We start from the raw sequence: 22,554 nt of genomic DNA on the forward strand, positions 1-22,554 counted from the left end.
TTTCTTTAAAGTCTCTCTGGATTGTTCTTCATTTACTTCTCTTAGGTAAAATTCACCTCTGTTCACCTTGCCACTCTGTGCAGTTTCACATCCTATTGGACAGGAGGATCAAGTAGTTAATTGATTTATACATTTTCAAAAGGGATAAAAGAGACACAGCACAATGCAGAGTTCTAAGAAGAACACATGACCTTATTATGGATCAGTTATACACAGATCAATAATAGCGCATTCATAGCCCATATTTAGCATCAACATTTCTTGCAAGGTTTGCTGGCCGGTACTCAACCCCTCTCTCACAAACCAGGCTGGTTTCCTACTTCAACTCTTTATCATTACCGTGCAGTCTGCCACTTGACACACTATACACTCCTTTTTCACAAGGACTTATCACAAAGAGGCACACATAGCTATGCATTTTGTTCTGCCCTCAATGGAGCCCATGCAGTGCAATGCTCCAGGGTCCACACCTGTGGCCAGAGCCAGTGCAGCTTTGGTGCCCGCCTGCAATATCAAATGTTTGATTGGCATAGATGAGCAGTGACTGAACTTATGTACAATATATGTAATCTTTAATTTCAGAACTGTTCTCAACCAACAAACTATTTATCCAGTCCAAGAAATACCACAACAGACATTGGAAAACCAAATATCACCCGTCCTAAGAGCAGCTTATCAGATGTACCTTCAAAAACCAGCGGTAATAAGGGTAAGTGTACAGAATCATAGATGAGCTGTATGATATAATGGAGCTTCAAACTATAATGAGCAATCCTAACAATAAATGTCCATAAAGGAGGTTGGATATGGATCAGCCACTATCATCATTTCAGTCTGTGCTATTCTGACCACAACTAATTGGTAGTGGTATGCTCTTCTGCTCTTTCTTCTTTAAAGGCTATGAACACCTTTGGGGGCAATTTTTTGTATTATTGCAGCTAAAAATATATTTTTCAATTGGTCTTTATTAAAAATGTTGAGCTTGTTTCTTTGTACAGCTTTGAGATTCTTTAGTAGCATGCTCTGTGTATTTGTTGTGTTCTATCAGTCAACTCACCTGACGGCTCCTTATCGCTGATCACTGACCTCATAAACACTTGTTATAGCTCAATTCTTATTTTATTGATAAGAATGTGACTTAAATTAGTGTTTTGGAGCTATTAGTAATTTAGAGATGAGGGTTATTAGATGACCGACACAAAGTGAAAGTACGATTCTTACAGCTACGAAGATGTTAACCCTTTATGACAAAGCTGGTGAATATTTTTCTTATAAAGACCAATTGAAAAATTGATTTTAAGCCCAAAATTTGTAACATGCAATCATACAAATTACTATACTTTCTGCAACCAAAACTGAGAAATTCATAAATAATTATTTGTGCACCATGAGATCAGCAATTTCTCCTTCATACTTCTCACAACCCTATGTCTGGCTATAAGACAAAAGGCTACAGCAGGAGTCCCCTTCTTATGCTGCTCTATCAGCAATAGGATACAAAGAATGTTAATCCCCAACCCTTTTCCAACACTTTAGCAGTTTGTCAGACAATAATGGAAAAGGTCAGCAGGAAGTTAGCGTTTGTCTACAAGATTTCTAGAAGAGTGTAGGATTTTCAGCATTTTCTCGAAACAGTGGGGGAGAGTTTATATCCTCTTTTCTTTAATCATTCACTTCAACACATATGCTCGGCATGCATGTTAGAAAAAGATTGGCCTGATTTGCATGAGACCTGCTGGTGGTTTAAGGTGCACAAAGGCCTCCCTACATGGCAGATGTTGGAGGAGAAAAAAAAAAATCTGAGTTGGATTTCAACTGCTCAATTCCTTTATTCTGGAGGAGATAAGCCACTGCTGGAGATGTCGGACAACTTACTGCCCTCTCCTCATTTAGGACACATGCATGTTCAGGCAAGCCAAAAGAGCATGTGTATGGAGAAGTCAGGAGAGATAGCTGTTGGCTAAACAAGCACGTGTCAACACCCACTGGGTGAGATTGGAGATAAATTTGATCTTGGCCCTTTAACACCTTAGATGTCATGGTCAATAGCAACCATGGCATCTAAGTGGTTTGTTTTTGGCATTGGACGACATCTTACCTCCAATCTGCTTCCCAAGTGTCTGGCATGGCAGCTGTACAGGATAAAAGGTTAATAATAAAATCATGATACATTGCAATACAATAGTATTGCAGTGTATTGTATACATGATTACGAGTTCAATGCCGGAGTGGGACACAAAAAAAAAGTTTTAAAAAAAAAGTTTTAAAAAAAAAGTTGAATGACCTTTTTTTAAAAATGTATGAAGAATTTGCAAAGGCTCTACTGACTTGTAAAGCACGGCTAGGTGCTCTCTCCAAATAAGGCAGTACCAATTGCCAAATGATTGATAGAGTATAATATGTAAAAGATGGAGGGCACTCAGATGTCTGTATATATAGAGAGGGCAACAATTAGTAAGGTATATCACGTTTCTTTATTGATTCTAAAAATATGTATATACCCTTCTATAAAATTATCAATATATCAAGGATAAAATAAATACTTTAAATACTTTTCAAGGATGTGAAAGAGTAAAACTTAATCACAACAATACAAATTTCTCAGATTGTGTCAGGAACACTGTGGTCCTTCCTATTATGGCAGAGTATATCAAATGGTTAAAAAGCTTGGAATAAATAGATACAATAAAATAAGATAAAATAGAGTAGAGTAAATAAAAGTCCTTATGTGACTAAAGTCCTACTACTGCAGATGATCAGTCTGCATGTAGGAGTCATATATCCTGTGTTGAAATCTTGGGATGATAGATTCACTTGTATAACCTATGTTGCAATCCTGGGGTGATAGGTTCACTTAAGTCCTGGGAATGTATTTAGTATAAAACCGGAACAGTCTTACCCCATATGCGTCAGTTCCAAGGTACAGCTGTAGGGAGATCTCCTTACTATATTGTCCGGTCTTCTGTGGTGTGTAGCGGTGGTGCGCACGTGTTCTCTGACGTCTTCTTCTCTGATCGCTCTGTTCCTCTTCGCTGGGCCGGAAATGATGTTCCTATAGCCGGAAATGACGATCTGTTACTCCGACCAGCTGACCGATTTAAAACAGCTGAGTACGGACGCAGTTCACCTTTATATTTTAGGATGGACTTTTTTGTTTAAAAAGTCAAAGTACTATTCTTATATAAAACCCAAACGCGTTTCGGTGCACTCTTGCACCTTCCTCAGTGGTGAATAGTACTATTAATCTACCTCCTTTTATAGGGGAGGGATCATTAAAATGTCCAGGTTAAATCCAAACTATGGGACGGAATTCCATGAGTCATAGGATCATATAATGATATACATACTGATTTCCTTTCTAAATAGGAATGTTACAGAGCAATGATTAGAACGGAGCTGTGTTTAAAACGGAACTGTATTTGAAATGTACAACCTTACAACAACAAAATATATATAATCATGACCAATAAAAATGTACCAATATTATAAATATCAATAAAAATCAATAAAAATGTACCATTATTATAAATATCCTAAATATTCGGTACCAATATTATTTTACTACAATGATATATATATGTATATATTTCCATATGTTACATTCCTCTGACAATCTAAAAATTCATAAAACCTGTTAAAAAGATAAATAACTGAAGAATGTATAAAAATGTAAAAGTATAAAATGCAAAGGTGTCTTATATTGAATAAGATATAGGTTGTTAGGATACTTTCTTCTTTTTGCTGGTCTGGATCTAGGTTTGAATTTGAATCTGTTCATATCCCTATCTTGATTATGTACATATATGTGTGGATGGGGGGGACGGGCCCGACTAGGAGAGGCAGTCGAGCTGCTGGTAAACAGCCCGAGCTCGACTGACCGTCCCAGAGGGGCACACCCCCCTATAGAAATCCAAATAGTTCTAGTTCTGCATTCAGACCGGCAGGGGCGATAGTCTCAAACTCAAAGATCTTGCGTGATTCTGCTCTGGACATACTTGCTATATGGTTGCCCCCTCTCCAAGATCTGTATACCTTTTCAAATGCCATGTATATTAATCCTGACGGGTCCTTATTATGGTGTGTTTTAAAATGCTGGGATACTGTATGGTTTTCGTAGCCCTTTTTGATGTTCCCAATGTGTTCTGATATCCTCTTTTTAAACACTCTTTTCGTCCGGCCCACATATTGCTTATGGCACGGACATTCCAAGATGTAAATGACATCCGAGGAGTTACACGACAGATTTTCTTTAATAGTGTAACTAAAAGAATTCTGTCTCGATTGTACCTGTGTGGTTTTTTTTGGAAAATGCGTTATTCTGCAGTTATTACAGGTCCCACACCTGTAGAATCCCTTTAAGTTGAGCCAATTAGATTTCGTATTTTTACTTGGATTCTTATAGTAGGAGCAATCAATATACCTAAATTGGGTGCCTTGGTATAAGAGATAAGGGGGATGTTTGGGATAGATGGGCCAATAATTTTATCCCTTTGTAAATGATGCCAATGTTTCCGTATTAGGGTATTGATTTTCTTGTACTGTCCATGGAACGGAAGAATTAATCTTGTTTTATCTCCTGTTTCTTCTTGTTTATTTTTATTTTTATTTTTAAAAAAGGACTCTCTTTCCATGTTTTTAACTTTAACTAAGGCCGAGTCTATGGTCTCTGTTGGATATTGTTTTATTAAAAATTGTTCTTTTAACAGGGTGGCTTCTTTTTCGAAATCTTCGTTCAGGGTACAATTTCTTTTTAGTCTCCTAAATTGGCTCATTGGAATATTAAGTAACCAACGTGGGAGGTGGCAGCTGGTATATAAAATGTATCCATTTTTCATAACAGGTTTATTATATGTACTACAACCCAGTTTGTTCCCTTTTATATTTATTTTTAAGTCGAGGAATTCTATATCCGAGCTACTAATTTTGGTGACGAATTTTAAATTTCTGTCATTGGTATTAATTTGGGTTAAAAATTTGTCTAAAAGTATTTTGGTATCTTGCCAGATAAAAATAATGTTAGTAAAATAATATTGGTATCGAATAATTATAATAATGATACATTTTATTGATTTTTATTGATATGTACATTGTATTGGTCATGATTACTATATAGATTTTGGTGTTGTAAGGTTGTACATTTTAAATACAGTTCCGTTTTAAACATAGATCCGTTCTAACTATTACTCTGCAACACTCCCATTTAGAAAGGAAATCAGTGTGTATATCACTATATGATCTTAGGACTCATGGAATTCCGTTCCATAGCTTGGATTCAACCTGGACATCTTAATGATCCCTCCCCTATAAAAGGGGGGAGATTAATAGTACTATTCACCACTGAGGAAGGTGCAAGAGTGCACCGAAACGCGTTTGGGTTTTTATAAGAATAGTACTTTGACTCTTTAAACAAAAAAGTCCATCCTACAATATACAAGTGAACCGTGTCCGTACTCAGCTGTTTGAAATCGGTCAGCTGGTCGGAGCAACAGATCGTCATTTCCGACTACAGAAACATCACTTCCGGCCCAGCGAAGAGGAACGGAGCGATTAGAGAGGAAGACGCCGGAGAACACGTGCGCACCACCGCTACACACCACAGAAGACCGGACATCATAGTAAGGAGATCTCCCTACAGCTGTACCTTGGAACTGACACATATGGGGTAAGACTGTTCCAGTTCTATACTATAGACAACTACATTTCCAGGACCTAAGTGAACTTATTACCCCAGGATTGTAACATAGGTTATACAAGTGAATCTATCATCCCAAGATTTCAACACAGGATATATGACTCCTACATGCAGACTGATCATCTGCAGTAGTAGGACTTTAGTCACATAAGGACTTTTATTTACTCTACTCTATTTTATCTTATTTTATTGTATCTATTTATTCCAAGCTTTTTAACCATTTGATATACTCTGCCATAATAGGAAGGACCACAGTGTTCCTGACACAATCTGAGAAATTTGTATTGTTGTGATTAAGTTTTACTCTTTCACATCCTTGAAAAGTATTTAAAGTATTAATTTTATAGAAGGGTATATACATATTTTTAGAATCAATAAAGAAACGTGATATACCTTACTAATTGTTGCCCTCTCTATATATACAGACATCTGAGTGCCCTCCATCTTTTACATATTATACTCTATCAATCATTTGGCAATTGGTACTGCCTTATTTGGAGAGAGCACCTAGCCGTGCTTTACAAGTCAGTAGAGCCTTTGCAAATTCTTCATACATTTTTTTGATATTGTACCTAGCAATAGCGCTCCTGACATAGTAAAAAATGGATGTCTGGGACCATATAGAGAATAAGTGCAAAAACATAGATGAATATAATTTTGATTCAACATTGAATGTTCAAAATACGATTCCACAGAATAGATCAACATCAGACCTATTTAAAGAACTTGAAAAGGTATTACATCGCCAATTAAAACAAAAATGGGAAATCAAATCACTGACTGATTACCTTGGGAGAGATATTATCCCAAAAGGTTTACAAGTAACAAAAGAATTGGCCAGTGATTTATATAGTGAAGATTTCCACATAGAATGGCAGTCCTTCTTTAAAAATCAATCCAAAAAATTGATGCAGATGATTATACAAAGAAGGACAAAAATACTTGAGGATATTGTTAAAAATATTACGCAACTCAAAGAAACAATTGTTAAATTGCCCAGAGATGAGGAATATGTTAAATGGCAAGAGATAATTTGTAGAAGTTTGGATGATTTGGAAAGGGAAATAATAAAGAGAAAATCCAAAAAATTTAACCACACAAAATACGATAGAACAACAACTAGAAACACACACAATAGAGAAGAAACACCAGTGACACGAATAGATATTAGAGAAGAAGTTAACAATTCACAGGAAAATAGGAAACACAATCAATACAACATACCGACAACAAATCGATATGAAGCCTTAGCCACACCTAATTTTTTAGACCACACCCCACCTCACCACAGAATAAGAACACGGCAATCACCTCCACAGCCCAAATACAGAGAACAAGAAAATCACTATACACACCAACATCAGGGACACAATTACAATCTACGACAGAATCACTACAATCACCAACACGATATGAACAATCACCCTCAATCTCGACACAATTACGAACAGAGACAAATGAAAGACCAATACAGACAATGGTCACCAGTGAGAACACGATCTCAAAAAGACACAAGAAAACACGAAGAGGACGCACACAAAAAAGACAGGGAGCGCAGGACATACAGATAGAAGAAACCTCTGTTATCAATCTCAGTCAAACTAATCTATCCAATGCCCAAATAAAATTACTAAATAAAGGAATTAAATTTTCACCGACTACAAATTTAGACAAATTCTCTACGTACATTGGCATTGAGAAATTTATCAGAAAACTATGCCTAAAAAGATACTATATGAAAAATCCTATAATACAAACAACTGTAGTACCTAAATATGAACATACAGAACTGAAACCAAAATCAAAAAAATTCCCAAGGCAAGAAATAAGTTACGAGATTGCGACATTCAGGAAGAATATGGAATCGGACATAAGAAAATTGAGTAATAGACATACATACAACAACTTAACAAGGACAGAGATAAATGCCATTAAAGAATTACAAACTACAGAAAATATTACGATCAGACCAGCTGACAAAGGCGGAGCAGTAGTCGTACTAGATACAACCTCATATGAATTAGAATGTCAGAGACAATTATCAGATTCTACTACATATAGAAAATTAAAATCTGACCCTACAAATCCCTTTCATAATGACCTAATGAAATATTGTAATAAAGGTTATACCAATGGAATATTACTAGAACAAGAACTTAAATTTATTACCAACACTCCAAAACGTCTTCCGGTTTTTTACTGCCTACCGAAAATTCATAAGGACCCCATATCACCACCAGGTAGACCCATAATATCGGGTATAGGTTCTATAACATCTAATCTTTCACAATACCTGGATAAACTTCTCCAACCGGCAGTAAAAAAGGTCCCTTCGTTCATAAAGGACACGACAGATATAATTAGAACACTGGAACAATTGGAATTTCAGGAACATTGGTATCTGGGTACAATGGACGTCAGTTCATTGTACACCATTATAGACCACGAACAAGGTTTAGAAGCTCTGAAACAACAACTAACATTAGCTAAAATATTAAAATTGGAACAAATAGAATATATAATGGAAGGTGTAAAATATATTTTAACACACAACTACTTTTATTACAAATCAGATTTTTATATTCAAGAAAGGGGTACGGCCATGGGCACCAGGTTCGCCCCCAGTTATGCTAATTTGTTTATGGCACATTGGGAACACGAAACCATCACGCCCCATCTGGGGGCGGGCCTGGTGCTATGGCGTCGTTACATTGACGACATTATTTTTATCTGGCAAGATACCAAAATACTTTTAGACAAATTTTTAACCCAAATTAATACCAATGACAGAAATCTAAAATTCGTCACCAAAATTAGTAGCTCAGATATAGAATTCCTCGACTTAAAAATAAATATAAAAGGGAACAAACTGGGTTGTAGCACATATAATAAACCTGTTATGAAAAATGGATACATTTTATATACCAGCTGCCATCTCCCACGTTGGTTACTTAATATTCCAATGAGCCAGTTTAGGAGACTAAAAAGAAATTGTACCCTGAACGAAGATTTTGAAAAAGAAGCCACTCTGTTAAAAGAACAATTTCTAATAAAACAATATCCAACAGAGACCATAGACTTGGCCTTAGTCAAAGTTAAAAATATGGAAAGAGAGTCCTTTTTTAAAAATAAAATAAAATAAACAAGAAGAAACAGGAGATAAAATAAGACTAATCCTTCCGTTCCATGGACAGTACAAGAAAATCAATACCCTAATACGGAAACATTGGCATCATTTACAAAGGGATAAGATTATTGGCCCATCTATCCCAAACATCCCTCTTATCTCTTATACCAAGGCACCCAATTTAGGTATATTGATTGCCCCTACTATAAAGAATCCAAGTAAAAATACGAAATCTAATTGGCTCAACTTAAAAGGATTCTACAGGTGTGGGACCTGTAATAACTGCAGAATAACGCATTTTCCCAAAAAAAACCACACAGGTACAATCGAGACAGAATTCTTTTAGTTACACTATTAAAGAAAATCTGTCGTGTAACTCCTCGGATGTTATTTACATCTTGGAATGTCCGTGCCATAAGCAATATGTGGGCCGGACGAAAAGAGTGTTTAAAAAGAGGATATCAGAACACATTGGGAACATCAAAAAGGGCTACGAAAACCATACAGTATCCCAGCATTTTAAAACACACCATAATAAGGACCCGTCGGGATTAATATACATGGCATTTGAAAAGGTATACAGATCTTGGAGAGGGGGCAACCATATAGCAAGTATGTCCAGAGCAGAATCACGCAAGATCTTTGAGTTTGAGACTATCGCCCCTGCCGGTCTGAATGCAGAACTAGAACTATTTGGATTTTTATAGGGGGGTGTGCCCCTCTGGGACGGTCAGTCGAGCTCGGGCTGTTTACCAGCAGCTCGACTGCCTCTCCTAGTCGGGCCCGTCCCCCCCATCCACACATATATGTACATAATCAAGATAGGGATATGAACAGATTCAAATTCAAACCTAGATCCAGACCAGCAAAAAGAAGAAAGTATCCTAACAACCTATATCTTATTCAATATAAGACACCTTTGCATTTTATACTTTTACATTTTTATACATTCTTCAGTTATTTATCTTTTAACAGGTTTTATGAATTTTTAGATTGTCAGAGGAATGTAACATATAGAAATATATACATATATATATATATTGTAGTAAAATAATATTGGTACCGAATATTTAGGATATTTATAATAATGGTACATTTTTATTGATTTTTATTGATATTTATAATAATGGTACATTTTTATTGGTCATGATTATATATATTTTGTTGTTGTAAGGTTGTACATTTCAAATACAGTTCCGTTTTAAACACAGCTCCGTTCTAATCATTGCTCTGTAACATTCCTATTTAGAAAGGAAATCAGTATGTATATCATTATATGATCCTATGACTCATGGAATTCCGTCCCATAGTTTGGATTTAACCTGGACATTTTAATGATCCCTCCCCTATAAAAGGAGGTAGATTAAATAGTACTATTCACCACTGAGGAAGGTGCAAGAGTGCACCGAAACGCGTTTGGGTTTTATATAAGAATAGTACTTTGACTTTTTAAACAAAAAAGTCCATCCTAAAATATAAAGGTGAACAGCGTACGTACTCAGCTGTTTTAAATCGGTCAGCTGGTCGGAGTAACAGATCGTCATTTCCGGCTATAGGAACATCACTTCCGGCCCAGCGAAGAGGAACGGAGCGATTAGAGAGGAAGACGCCGGAGAACACGTGCGCACCACCGCTACACACCACAGAAGACCGGACATCATAGTAAGGAGATCTCCCTACAGCTGTACCTTGGAACTGACACATATGGGGTAAGACTGTTCCACTTTTTTTAAAAATGTAAAAAAAAAAAACACATACATTTCCTATGTAATAGAAAATGAAAAACAAAACAGTAGAAAAAAAAAAATCACATTATTGGTATTGCTGCATCTATAACCATACACCATCACTTTTAGGTGCCAGCTAAATTATACATCTGGCATCTCACTGTCACTGTCTCTGATCCTGCCAGTCTAACCCCTTAGATGCAGTGATCAATTCTGACTGCAGCATACATGTAATTAGAGAAAGGGAAGAGGTTCTCCCTCACCCCATTATCCTTCCTTTGCAATGTGATCGCTGGGTGCTAAGGGATTGCTATAGCAATTAATCAATGGGTCAATTAATGGCCCTGTAAGCCATGTACCGGGGTGGGCTCCCAGGATACAGCGAAGTCGCAAACGAGAAAAGCAACTCCAACACCAGCTTTCGCCAAAACGTGGTAATAAACACAACCACAAATGCTAGGAACATAAGATACATTTACATACACCCAGCCCGAAGTCTGAGACCCTTGTGCTGCACAACACGGCGTCCTCCGATGGATGCAGGAGGAAAAGGCTGTAATTTACCTACTGGCGGGCACAACTAATCTGACACACCTTACCTGTTAATACCCTAAAAGAACAAGAATCACTGTATGGGTGTGCGGTACTGGCTAGCCTGTGGTGCAGCACAACAGCTTACAATCTTGCACAGATCTACAGTATTCCCCCTCCCATAACTGGTCCTGTAGCACATGCCTGAGTATTCCTTCTGAGCAAAACGCCAGCCTGGCTTGAGTTTGTGGGGATTTATCAGCTCTTCAAGGTGAAAGGTCCCTTTAAGTTATGGAGTCCTTGCAATAAACAGTATAACACTTGTGGTCTGTGTGAGACAGTGACAGATCTCACATAGGTTAGAGGCAAGGAAGGGGTGGATAGTGCGGTCCACACCCCTATTCCACCACAGGTGAGACCAGCTGGAGGTACTCAGGCTGGCATAAAGCACCTCCCAGGGTGTCAGCAAGGAGGGGAGTGTTTTTTCCGTGGACAGAGGCCTGGAGGCTCTGGGAGTGTGGTCTCAGCCAGGCAAGGCTGAGGGGCCACGAGGCTGGGTGGTAGCCTGGAGTTGGGGGACACAGCGACACCTGGGAGGGTCGCAGGGCCATAGTCAGGCGGACTACTGAGCCTTAATCCCCCACAAGAGACATTGGACTTGAGACAGTGGGTGTACTGTGCTCTGTACTACCAGGAGGGTGTGGGACATTGGCTGGGAAAGCCATATCGGTTCACAGCCTGTGTACTGTATCTAATAGGTGAGTCAGGGACGTTAATGTATTAGTTAGAGCCTGGACAGGTGAGTGTTTATTGTTTTGTTGTTCTGCTTTTGCTGGTGTGCCACAATAAATGCACTGTTTGGACCTTAAACCTGGTGTCCTGAAGCCGTATATGTGGGGATGATCCCCTGAAAGAAAGCTATCCCTCACAGAAAAACAGAAACTCTAACTAACTACAGGCCTGGTCTCAGTCTCTAGGCGCCAAAACTGTAATGAGATTTGTGCACGATCTTACCGACCCAGGTCTGCTTTGCATCCACTGGTGACCCTGAACAGAACAAATCTCTCACCAACAAGCATGTGGTACCGCATTGTGTGTGGCTTTGTTCCTCTGCTCTCATCAGCGTTCCTGGCAGCAATCTTCCATCCTCTGGACAGGATCACGGTCTTGGGAACGATCAGCTTCACTTACCTGCAGATCTGGTCACTTTCACACCTGGATGCTGTCTGATTCACTGCTCACACAGTCACTTAGTGTCTCTCACAGCCTCTTTCTAAGATGGCTAATGGCTTCCTCTCATGAATATGGAGATATATGCACAGTCTGTAGCTGTGTTAGGAAAAAGCGGCATCTTCTGGCCAAACAGCAGAATGTCAGTCCAAAACATTTAAAGAGTACCTGTCACTGGGATTTTGTGTATAGAGCTGAGGAGTCTAAGGACATGGGTTGCTAGATGGCCGCTTGCACATCCGTAATACCGAGTCCCCATAGCTCTGTGTGCCTATCAGTCTCCTTGTTTTGTATTAAATGATCCCACTGTTACTGCTCTGTGTGTCTTTTATTCTTCCAAAAAGCGATTTTATAGATATGTAAATTACCTTGCTAAGGAGCCCAAGGGGTTGTCCCACGATCTGTTGGAGCCCAGCCGCGCCCATCGTTCTGGAGCCCAGCACCGCCTACCAGTTAATTTATTCACTGCACTTGCCCTGACGTAATTTCTTCCAAGCGCTGTAATCTCGCGCACGCACAGTGTACACAGTAGTCTGCGCCCATGCGGACTACTGGCACAGGCTTCGGCGATCCAATTGTGCATGCGCCGGCTCCCTGCGCCGAATCCTAAGGTCTTTTCTGGTGCCAGCAACGTGCTGGTGCTGGAAACGATGGGTGCTGCTGGGCTGCCAACAGTTCGTGGGACAACCCCTTGGGCTCCTTAGCAAGGTAATTTACATATCTATAAAATCGCTTCTTGGAAGAATAAAAGACACACAGAGCAGTAACAGTGAGATCATTTAATACAAAACAAGGAGACTGATCCTGGTGACAGAATCCCTTTAAGGGGTTAGGCTACTTTCACACCTGCGTTTAGGTGCGGATCCGTCTGGTATCTCCACAGACGGATCCGCACCTATAATGCAAACGCTTAGATTCGTTCAGAACGGATCCGTTTGCATTACCATAAACAGAAAAAAAATAATATATATATTTTTTTGTTCATGATAATGCAAACGGATCCGTTTCGACTTTACACTGAAAGTCAATGGGGGACGGATCCGTTTGAAAATTGAGCCATATTGTGTCAAATTCAAACGGATCTGTCCCCATTGACTTACATTGTAAGTCTGGACGGATCAGTTTGCCTCCGCACGGCCAGGCGGACACCCGAACGCTGCAAGCAGCATTCAGGTGTCCGCCTGCTGAGCGGAGCGGAGGACAGACGGAGCCAGACTGATGCATTCTGAGCGGATCCGCATCTACTCAGAATGCATTAGGGCTGGACGGATCCGTTCGGGGCCCCTTGTGAGAGCCTTCAAACGGAACTCACAAGTGGAGACCCGAACGCTAGTGTGAAAGTAGCCTAAAATATCATGCTATTTATCTCACATGGTAAATTCGATTAAATTATATGCCAGAAAAAGTTTTTACATTTTCCGGTGCATTAAGTGGTAGAACCAATGGTACCATTGCGGAATACAACTTATACCACACACAAAAAAAGTCGTCATACGCCACACAATGGAAAAATAAGTTCTTGGAAAATGGTTCTTGTTACACTGCAGACAAACAGAATTTTATCATTCAGCTCTAGGATGAAAGCTCTGTTTGAGAAAACGGCCATTGACTATAGTATATGCTGTATGTACTGTATGGGTAATATCAGTGCCATTATTTGTTACTGCACTGAGCTCTAGTACTTCATGTGATGGCTCATCAGCTGACTTGCACATGGTTTTTAATCAATTATATACATTTTCATGGCCAAATTTTCATCATAAATCTTTGCAATTTTTACATTGCTTATGTTTTTCAGGACATGTGGTTTCCAAGCACCCAGTTAACATATATTCCATCTTGTCAACTGAAAACACAGTAAGTAGATATCACCGGGACTTTTTTTTTATAGTTTTTTTTGTCAGCATGTGCAATACTTCTTGGTGGATAACTCAATTTGTGGCTTATGTAGTGGTTTAAAGTCTATTGAAGGGGCTATGCCATGATGTAAAAAATGAAAATCAGACATCATATGGTACATGACAATAACAAAGCTAGAACCAGCCCTGTACTGCACGTGGGTCCAGAGATCTCCCCATGCATTGCCCTAATTGTTCTGCTAGTCTATCTTCAGCCTGGCAGCTCAGCGGCATGTCCATTCCGCTGCAGCTCTCTCCTTGTAACTGCCATAGCTTCTAGCAGGAGATATGGCTGGTGGCAGTTAAAGATTTAAACTGAGCATGTTCGACCAGCTCAGTGAGACGGACAACAAAAAAAGGAAAAGAACAAACAGCAGGCGGCGCTATGCAAATATTTTATTGAACAGCTATACAAAATGTATAATTACATACAATTACTAAATTATTCAGGTCCAGGTGCTGGTTTAAAAAAATGTACAATATGTTTCATGACACAACCACTTTAGGCCTCATGCACACGACCGTTGTGTGCATCCGCGGCCGTTGTGCCGTTTTCCGTTTTTCTCCGCGGACCTATTGACTTTCAATGGGTCCGTGGAAAGATCGGAAAATGCACCGTTTGGCATCCGCGTCCGTGATCCGTGTTTCCAGTCCGTGAACAAAATATTTTTTTCACGGACAATGGTTCACGAACCCATTCAAGTCAATGGGTCCGCGAAAAATCACGGATGCACACAAGATTGTCCGTGATCAGTGTCCGTGATCCGTGTCCGTTTTTTTTCCCTATTATTTCAAAGGCAAACTTGACTTAGATTTTTTTTTTTCATTTTTCATGTCCGTGGATCCTCCAAAAATCAAGGAAGACCCACGGAAGAATAAACGGACATGGATCACGGAACAACGGAAACCGTTTTTGCAGACCGCAAAAAAAAAGTCTGTGTGCATGAGGCCTTAAGAAACCCCTTTTTCAAATAACCTGTTGGGTAATTCTGAGGTAATCATGAGGCCCAAGGATCCAGATCCTCATCTTTTGGCCATAGTGGAGAGTGGGTAACCAGTGCCAAATATTATATATACACCTCAGTGGAAAGGTGGCTGCATTTGTATGAGGCCACATCTGCACTAAAGTACATATAGAATTCAAAGATATGCCACCAATATCAGGCAGGTGCAGAATGGGATCCCTGATGTGAAGAAGAGCAAACCACGCACATGCGTGTCCAGAACGGGATCCCTGATATGAAGAAGAGCAAAACACGCACATGCGGCATGCTTTCCTTTGACTGATATGGAAGGTTAATTGTTTCACTATATACTGTATACAAAATAAAAAAAAAATACAGTCACCAGATTCGGCTCCTGAGGTGCCTGCTTTCTGCTAAAAAAGTTCCTTTCCGTTCTGAGTGCATGAATACGTTGCAACTTTTTCTATCACCCAGTGCAGATAGACTATGTGACTGCATACAGATGTGACCATGGGACTGCAGAGGAGACGAGCGTACAAGGCTGAAGCCTACCACACTAATTAGAAATCGTCTTTGGCATCCTTGGATATGAAAATGAAATTCCTATAGACCTAGTCCATCCAGAAAATATGAAGCATGGCACTCACCAATCGTCTTCACTAGGGTTGAGCGAACCCGAACTGTAAAGTTCGGGTTCGTACCGAACTTTAGGATTTTTGGACCCTGAACATTTCTATAAAAGTTCGGGTTCGGTGTTCGGCGAGTTAATGGCGCTTTTTGAAAGGCTGCAGAGCAGCCAATCAACAAGCATTTAACTAGTGTGCTCTTAGAAGCCATCACAGCCATGCCTACTAATGGCATGACTGTGATTGGCCTGTGCAGCATGTGACCCAGCCTCTATATAAGCTGGAGTCACGTAGCGCTGCACGTCACTCTGCTCTGATTAGTGTAGGGATAGGATGCTGCTGCTGTGAGGGAGAGAATAGGACAGAATCATTGTTAACTTGTTGCTAGATGGCCACTAGCACATCCGCAATACCCAGTCCCCATAGCTCTCTGCGCTTTTATTGTGTAAAAAAAACCGATTTGATACATATGCAAATTAACCTGAGATGAGTCAGAGCTTGAAAATATGACTTCTCTGGTCACACAAGTAAGATATGACTCTTTTATGTTAATTTGCATATGTATCAAATCTTTTTTTTTTTACACAATAAAAGCACAGAGAACTATGGAGACTGGGTATTGCGAATGTGCTAGCGGCCATCTAGCAACCCATGTCCTCAGCTCTGTATACAAAATCCAGGTGACAGGTTCCCTTTAACCCCTTAAGGACCGGGCTCATTTTCAACTTAAGGACCAGGCAATTTTTTGCAAATCTGACCAGTGTCACTTTATGTGGTGATAACTTTAAAACGCTCTGACTTATCCAGGCCATTCTGAGATAGTTTTTTCGTCACATATTGTAATTCATGACACTGGTAAAATGGAGTAAAAAAAATTCATTTTATTTATAAAAAAATACCAAATTTACCAAAAAGTTTCAATTTCTCTACTTCTATAATACATAGTAATACCTCCAAAAATAATTATTACTTTACATTCCCCATATGTCTACTTTATCTTTGGATCATTTTGGGAATGATATTTTATTTTTTGCGGCTGTTACAAGGCTTAGAAGTTTAGAAGTAAATCTTGAAATTTTCAAAAAAACAATTTTTAAAGGACCAGTTCAGGTCTGAAGTCACTTTGTGAAGCTTACATGATAGAAACCACCCAAAAATGACCCCATTCTAGAAACTATACCCCTCAAGGTATTCAAAATTGATTTTACAAACATTGTTAACTCTTTAGGTGTTCCACAAGAATTAATGGAAAATAGAGATACAATTTAAAAATTTTCACTTTTTTGGCATATTTTCCATTTTAATATTTGCTTCCAGTTAAAAAGCAAGGGTTAACAACCAAGCAAAACTCATTATTTATGGCCCTGATTCTGTAGTTTACAGAAACACCCCATATGTGGTCGTAAACCACTGTACTGGCACACGGCAGGGCGCAGAAGGAAAGGAATGCCATACGATTTTTGGAAGGCAGATTTTGCTAGACTGTTTTTTTTGACAGAATGTCCCATTTGAAGCCCCCCTGATGCACCCCTAGAGTAGAAACTCCAAAAAAGTGACCCCATCTAAGAAACTACACCCCTCAAGGTATTCAAAACTGATTTTACAAACGTTGTTAACCCTTTAGGTGTTCCACAAGAATTAATGGAAAATTTAAATTTAAATTTTTTGGCAAATTTTCCATTTTAATCCATTTTTTCCAGTAACAAAGCAAGGGTTAACAGCCAAACAAAACTCAATATTTATGGCCCTGATTCTGTCGTTTACAGAAACACCCCATATGTGGCCGTAAACTGCTTACGGGCACACGGCAGGGCGCAGAAGGAAAGGAATGCCATACGGTTTTTGGAAGGCTGATTTTGCTAGACTGGTTTTTTTGACACCCTGTCCCATTTGACTCCCCCCTGATGCACCCCTAGAGTACAAACTCCAAAAAAGTGACCCCATTTTAGAAACTACGGAATAGGGTGGAAGTTTTGTTGGTACTAGTTTAGGGTACATATGATTTTTGGTTGCTCCATATTTCACTTTTTGTGAGGCAAGGTAACAAGAAATAGCTTTTTTGGCACCGTTTTTTTGTTTGTTATTTACAACATTCATCTGACAGGTTAGATCATGTGGTATTTTTATAGAGCAGGTTGTCACAGACGTGGCAATACCTAATATGTATCCAATTTTTTTATTTATGTAAGTTTTACACAATGATTTCATTTTTGAAACAAAAAATCATGTTTTAGTGTCTCCATAGTCTGAGAGACATAGTTTTTTCAGTTTTTAGGCGTTTATTTTAGATAGGCTCTCATTTTTTGTGGAATGAGAGGACTGTTTGATTGGCACTATTTTGGGGTGCATAGACTTTTTGATCGCTTGCTATTACACTTTTTGTGATGTAAGATGACAAAATATGGCTTTTTTTACACAGTTTTTTTTTTTACGGTGTTCATCTGAGGGGTTAGGTCATGTGATATTTTTATAGAGCCAGTCGATACGGACGCAGCGATACCTAATATGTATACTTTTCTTAATGTAAGTTTTACAGAATAATATCATTTTTGAAAAAAAAAATAATAATGATGGTTTAGTGTCTCCATATTCTGAAAGCCATAGTTTTTTCAGTTTTTGGGCGATTTTGGTGGGCATACGCCTTTTTGATCGTTTGCTGTTGTACTTTTTGTGAAGGAAGGTGACAAAAAGATTGTTTATTTAGCACAGTTTTTATTTTTATTTTTTTACGGTGTTCATCTGAGGGGTTAGGTCATCTGATAATTTTATAGAGCTGGTCGATACGGAAGCAACAATACCTAATATGTCTATATGTCTTTTCCCTATTTTTCTTTTACTTTGGTATTTTTGGAAAAGGACGCATTATTTTTTTTTTTTACTTGAAACACATTTTTTTTTCACTTTATTTTTTTGTCCCATTATGGGACATGGTCTGATACTTGTTTCAATACAGTACAATACATCTGTGGAAGAGATTTGAGTTCACCGATGCCCAACCACTTATGTTTCAAGATGAGTACATGGGAGGACCACCGCAGCACGTCTTGGATGATGACGAAATACAGGTGCCAACTGCTGTGGCTTTCTGCAGTGTGCAGACTGACAAGGAGGGCAGGAGTGAAGATTGGGTAGAAGATGATGTGGAGGACGATGAGGGTTCTCGACCCCACATGGAATCAAGGTCATGCAAGTGACCTGTGTAGTTCGGAGGAGGAGGCGGTGGTCGCAAAGAGCCACCAGCACAGCAGAAGAGGGAGCAGGGTGCAAATGCGGAGAGGCCGTCTCCTAGACAGTACGCCTGCTACTGCCCACCCCAGCAAGGGACCGAGCAAGCCAAGGAGTTACCTGGCGAGGCAGTTCTTCAGACAACGTGCTGACAACAAGACACGAGTGGTTTGCACACTGTGCAATCAGAGCCGGAAGCGAGGCATAAATGTTCTCAACCTGAGCACAACCTGCATGACCAGGCATCTTAGTGCAAAGCACGAGCTGCAGTGGAATAGACACCTCAAAAACCAAGAAAGGTCTCTGGCTCCTCCTGCTACCTCTTCTGCTGTAGTCTCTGCCTCTTCATCTACCTCTGGAGTGACAGTGCCACCTGACACCCTGCAAACAGAGGATCTGCCAGCCACACCACCTCCTGGGTCACCAAGCATCTCCACAATGTCCCAAGGAAGCATTCAGTTCTTTATCTCCCAAACACTGGAGAGGAAGTACCCCCCTACCCACATGCAATATCTGGTCCTGAATGCCAGCATTTCAAAATTACTGGCCTTTTAAATGCTGTCATTCCATCTGGTGGAGACGGAGAGTTTTAAAAGCCTTATGGCGGTGGCTGTCCCACAGTACGTCGTACCCAGCCACCACTACTTTTCCAGGCGTGCCATCCCTTCTCTGCACAACCAAGTGGGGGACAAAATCAGGTGTGCACTGCGCAACGCCATCTGTGGCAAAGTGCGCCTCACTACGGATACATGGACCAGTAAGCACGGTCAGGGACGTTATATCTCCCTAACAGCACACTTGGTAAATGCAGTGGCGGTTGAGCCTGAGGCAGATAGCAGTTTGGCGCTTGTCCTTCCACCACCGAGGATTACAGGGTGCTTCTCTTTGCCTCCTGTTGCTTCCTCCTCCTACTCCGCTTCCTCATCCTCCAACAGCTCCTCATCCAGTCAACGCAACACAGTCACCTCCAAGTTCAGCACAGCCAGGGGTGAACGACAGCAGGTAGTTTTAAAACGTATCTGTTTGTGGGACAATCCACACACCGCGCAGGAGCTGTGGACGGTCCTTGAACAACAGACTGATGAGTGGGTTGGTGCCAGTGAGCCTCAAGCCCGGCCTGGTGGTGTGCGATAATGGGCGAAATCTCGTAGCAGCTCTGGGACTAGCCGGTTTTATGCACATCCCTTGTCTGGCGCATGTGCTGAATTTGGTGGTGCAGAGGTTACTTAAAATTACCCCAATATGTCAGAGCTGCTGCATAAAGTCCGGTCTGTATGTGCGCGCTTTCGGCCTGTCAGCACTGCAGCGTAACTTCGGCCTTTCTGCTCACCGCTTCATATGTGACGTGCCCACAAGATGGAACTCCACCTTGCACATGCTGGCCAGACTGTGAGATCAGCAGCAGGCGATAGTGGAGTGTCAGCTGCAGCACGCACGGGTGAGTCGCTCTGCAGAACAGCACCACTTCACCACCAATGACTGGGCCTCCATGCGAGACCCGTGTTCCTTGTTGCACTGTTTTGAGTACTCCACCAACATGGCCAGTGCCGATAACGCCGTTCTCATAGTTACTATCCAACTTCTATGCCTCCTTCAAAAAAAACTTTGCTGACGATGATGGAAGAGGATGTGGCACAGGAGGAGAAGGAGGAAGAGGGATAATTTCATAGGGTTTTCAGCCAGTCATTTACAACCCTCCGATGGTGGGTTCCTGCACCCACAAACGCCAGGTACACAATTGTCCAGCCAGGGCACAGTTCTGGTGGATGACGAGGTGGAGGATGAGGAGGAGATGGAGGAGGAGGAACCATGTTCACAGCAGGGTGGCACCCAAACCAGCTCATGGCCATCACTGGTGCGTGGCTGTGGGGATACAGAGGACACAGATGATACACCTCCCACAGAGGACAGCTTTTCGTTGCCTCTGGGCAGCCTGGTACACATGAGCAATTACATGCTGCAGTGTCTCCGCAACAACCGCCGAGTTGCCACATTCTAACTTGTGCTGATTACTGGATGGCCACGCTGCTGGATCCCCGTTACAAGGACAACATACCGTCCTTAATTCCGTCACTGAAGCGTGATCGTAAGATGCGCGAGTACAAGCGCACGCTGGTAGACGCGCTGCTGGTGGCATTCCCACCTGACAGCGGGGGCACAGTGGAAGCACAAGGTGGAGGCAGAGGAGGAGGAGGAGATCACCAATGCAGCTGGGGCACCACCAGCACCTCAGAAGGCAGGGTTAGCATGGCCTAAATGTGGAAAAGCTTTGTCAGCAAGCCACAACAACCAGCACCATCAGCTGATATGGAAAGTCTTTCCAGGAGGCAGCATTTCAGCAACATGGGGGAGCAGTATGTGTGCACACGCCTACACGTACTGAATGACGGGTCTGTCCCCTTCAACTTCTGGGTCTCCAAATTGAGCGCATGGCCTGAGCTTGCCCTTTATGCCTTGGAGATGCTGGCCTACCCTGCAGCCAGTGTATTGTCTGAACGTGTGTTTAGCACGGCAGTGGGCGTCATCACAGACAAGCGCAGCCGCCTGTCCACAGCCAATGTGGACAAGCTCACGTTCATGAAAATGAACCAGGAAGGTATCCCACAGGACTTGTCCGTACCTTGTGCAGAATAGACATGTATAAAAGCCTTAACTAGCCATTGGTATACTACAGCGCAATTGCTCATTGTTGTATTTTGGATATTTCCCACTCTTTTGGCGTGTACCCTAATAAAAAAAAATATATAATAATAAAAAATAATTTAACCAAAAACCCGTGTTGGCTACCTCGTCCTCCTCCACCGCCGCTTCCACCTACACCGCTACATCTACCGCCTCCTCAAACTCCAACTCCATATGGAACTCCACCTTATAAATTTTTATTTTTATTCTTTTGTATGTATTTTATTTTGTCATTTCACTAATTTGTCTGTTATATTTTTGGTTGAAATTCACCAATTTTTGGGTGTGATATACCACTGCTATACCTAAAAGAAACAAGAGAACTAAAGCTCATAGACGTCCAATAATGAAAAATAGTATACTTTATTAGTTACAAAAAAATCAATGGATAATGAATACCATAAAAAAAGGGGGATAAGAAGCAAAAAACAAAAAACACCATGGATGGTGTTTTTTGTTTTTTGCTTCTTATCCTCTTTTTTATGGTATTCATTATCCGTTGATTTTTTTTGTAACTAATAAAGTATACTATTTTTCATTATTGGATGTCTATGAGCTTTAGTTCTCTTGTTTCTTTCCTGTATTCAAAAAGCTTGTCCAGTTATATAATGTTGGGTAGTCTGTTTATATAGCCGCACTATTGCAGTGTACACTAATTCGGCAACTGACACCCATGGTTGTTTTTGTTTTTTATTGTTTTTCACTGCTATACCTAGTAGACAGGTAAAAACATTTCACTAATTTGTCTGTTACTTTTTTGGGTGACAATTTACCATTATTGTCGTGATTAAACCCCTGCTCTGCATAGGTGATAGTAACATAAATTAAAAAAAATCATCTGTTACATTGTC

At 40.5% G+C, this 22,554-nt stretch overlaps 1 protein-coding gene across 1 annotated transcript in view; it reads left to right on the plus strand.

Moving 5' to 3' along the window:
* The window catches only part of ADGRD2 (adhesion G protein-coupled receptor D2), a 381,627-nt gene that overhangs the window by 259,097 nt on the left and 99,976 nt on the right, over positions 1 to 22,554 (plus strand). The window contains exons 22-23 of the mRNA XM_044268542.1: positions 583 to 709; positions 14,106 to 14,164. Coding sequence (XP_044124477.1) covers positions 583 to 709; positions 14,106 to 14,164 — 186 coding nt within the window. The remainder of the gene's footprint in view (positions 1 to 582; positions 710 to 14,105; positions 14,165 to 22,554) is intronic.

This window comes from Bufo gargarizans, chromosome 9 (genome assembly GCF_014858855.1).
Source record: "Bufo gargarizans isolate SCDJY-AF-19 chromosome 9, ASM1485885v1, whole genome shotgun sequence".
Taxonomy (NCBI): domain Eukaryota; kingdom Metazoa; phylum Chordata; class Amphibia; order Anura; family Bufonidae; genus Bufo; species Bufo gargarizans.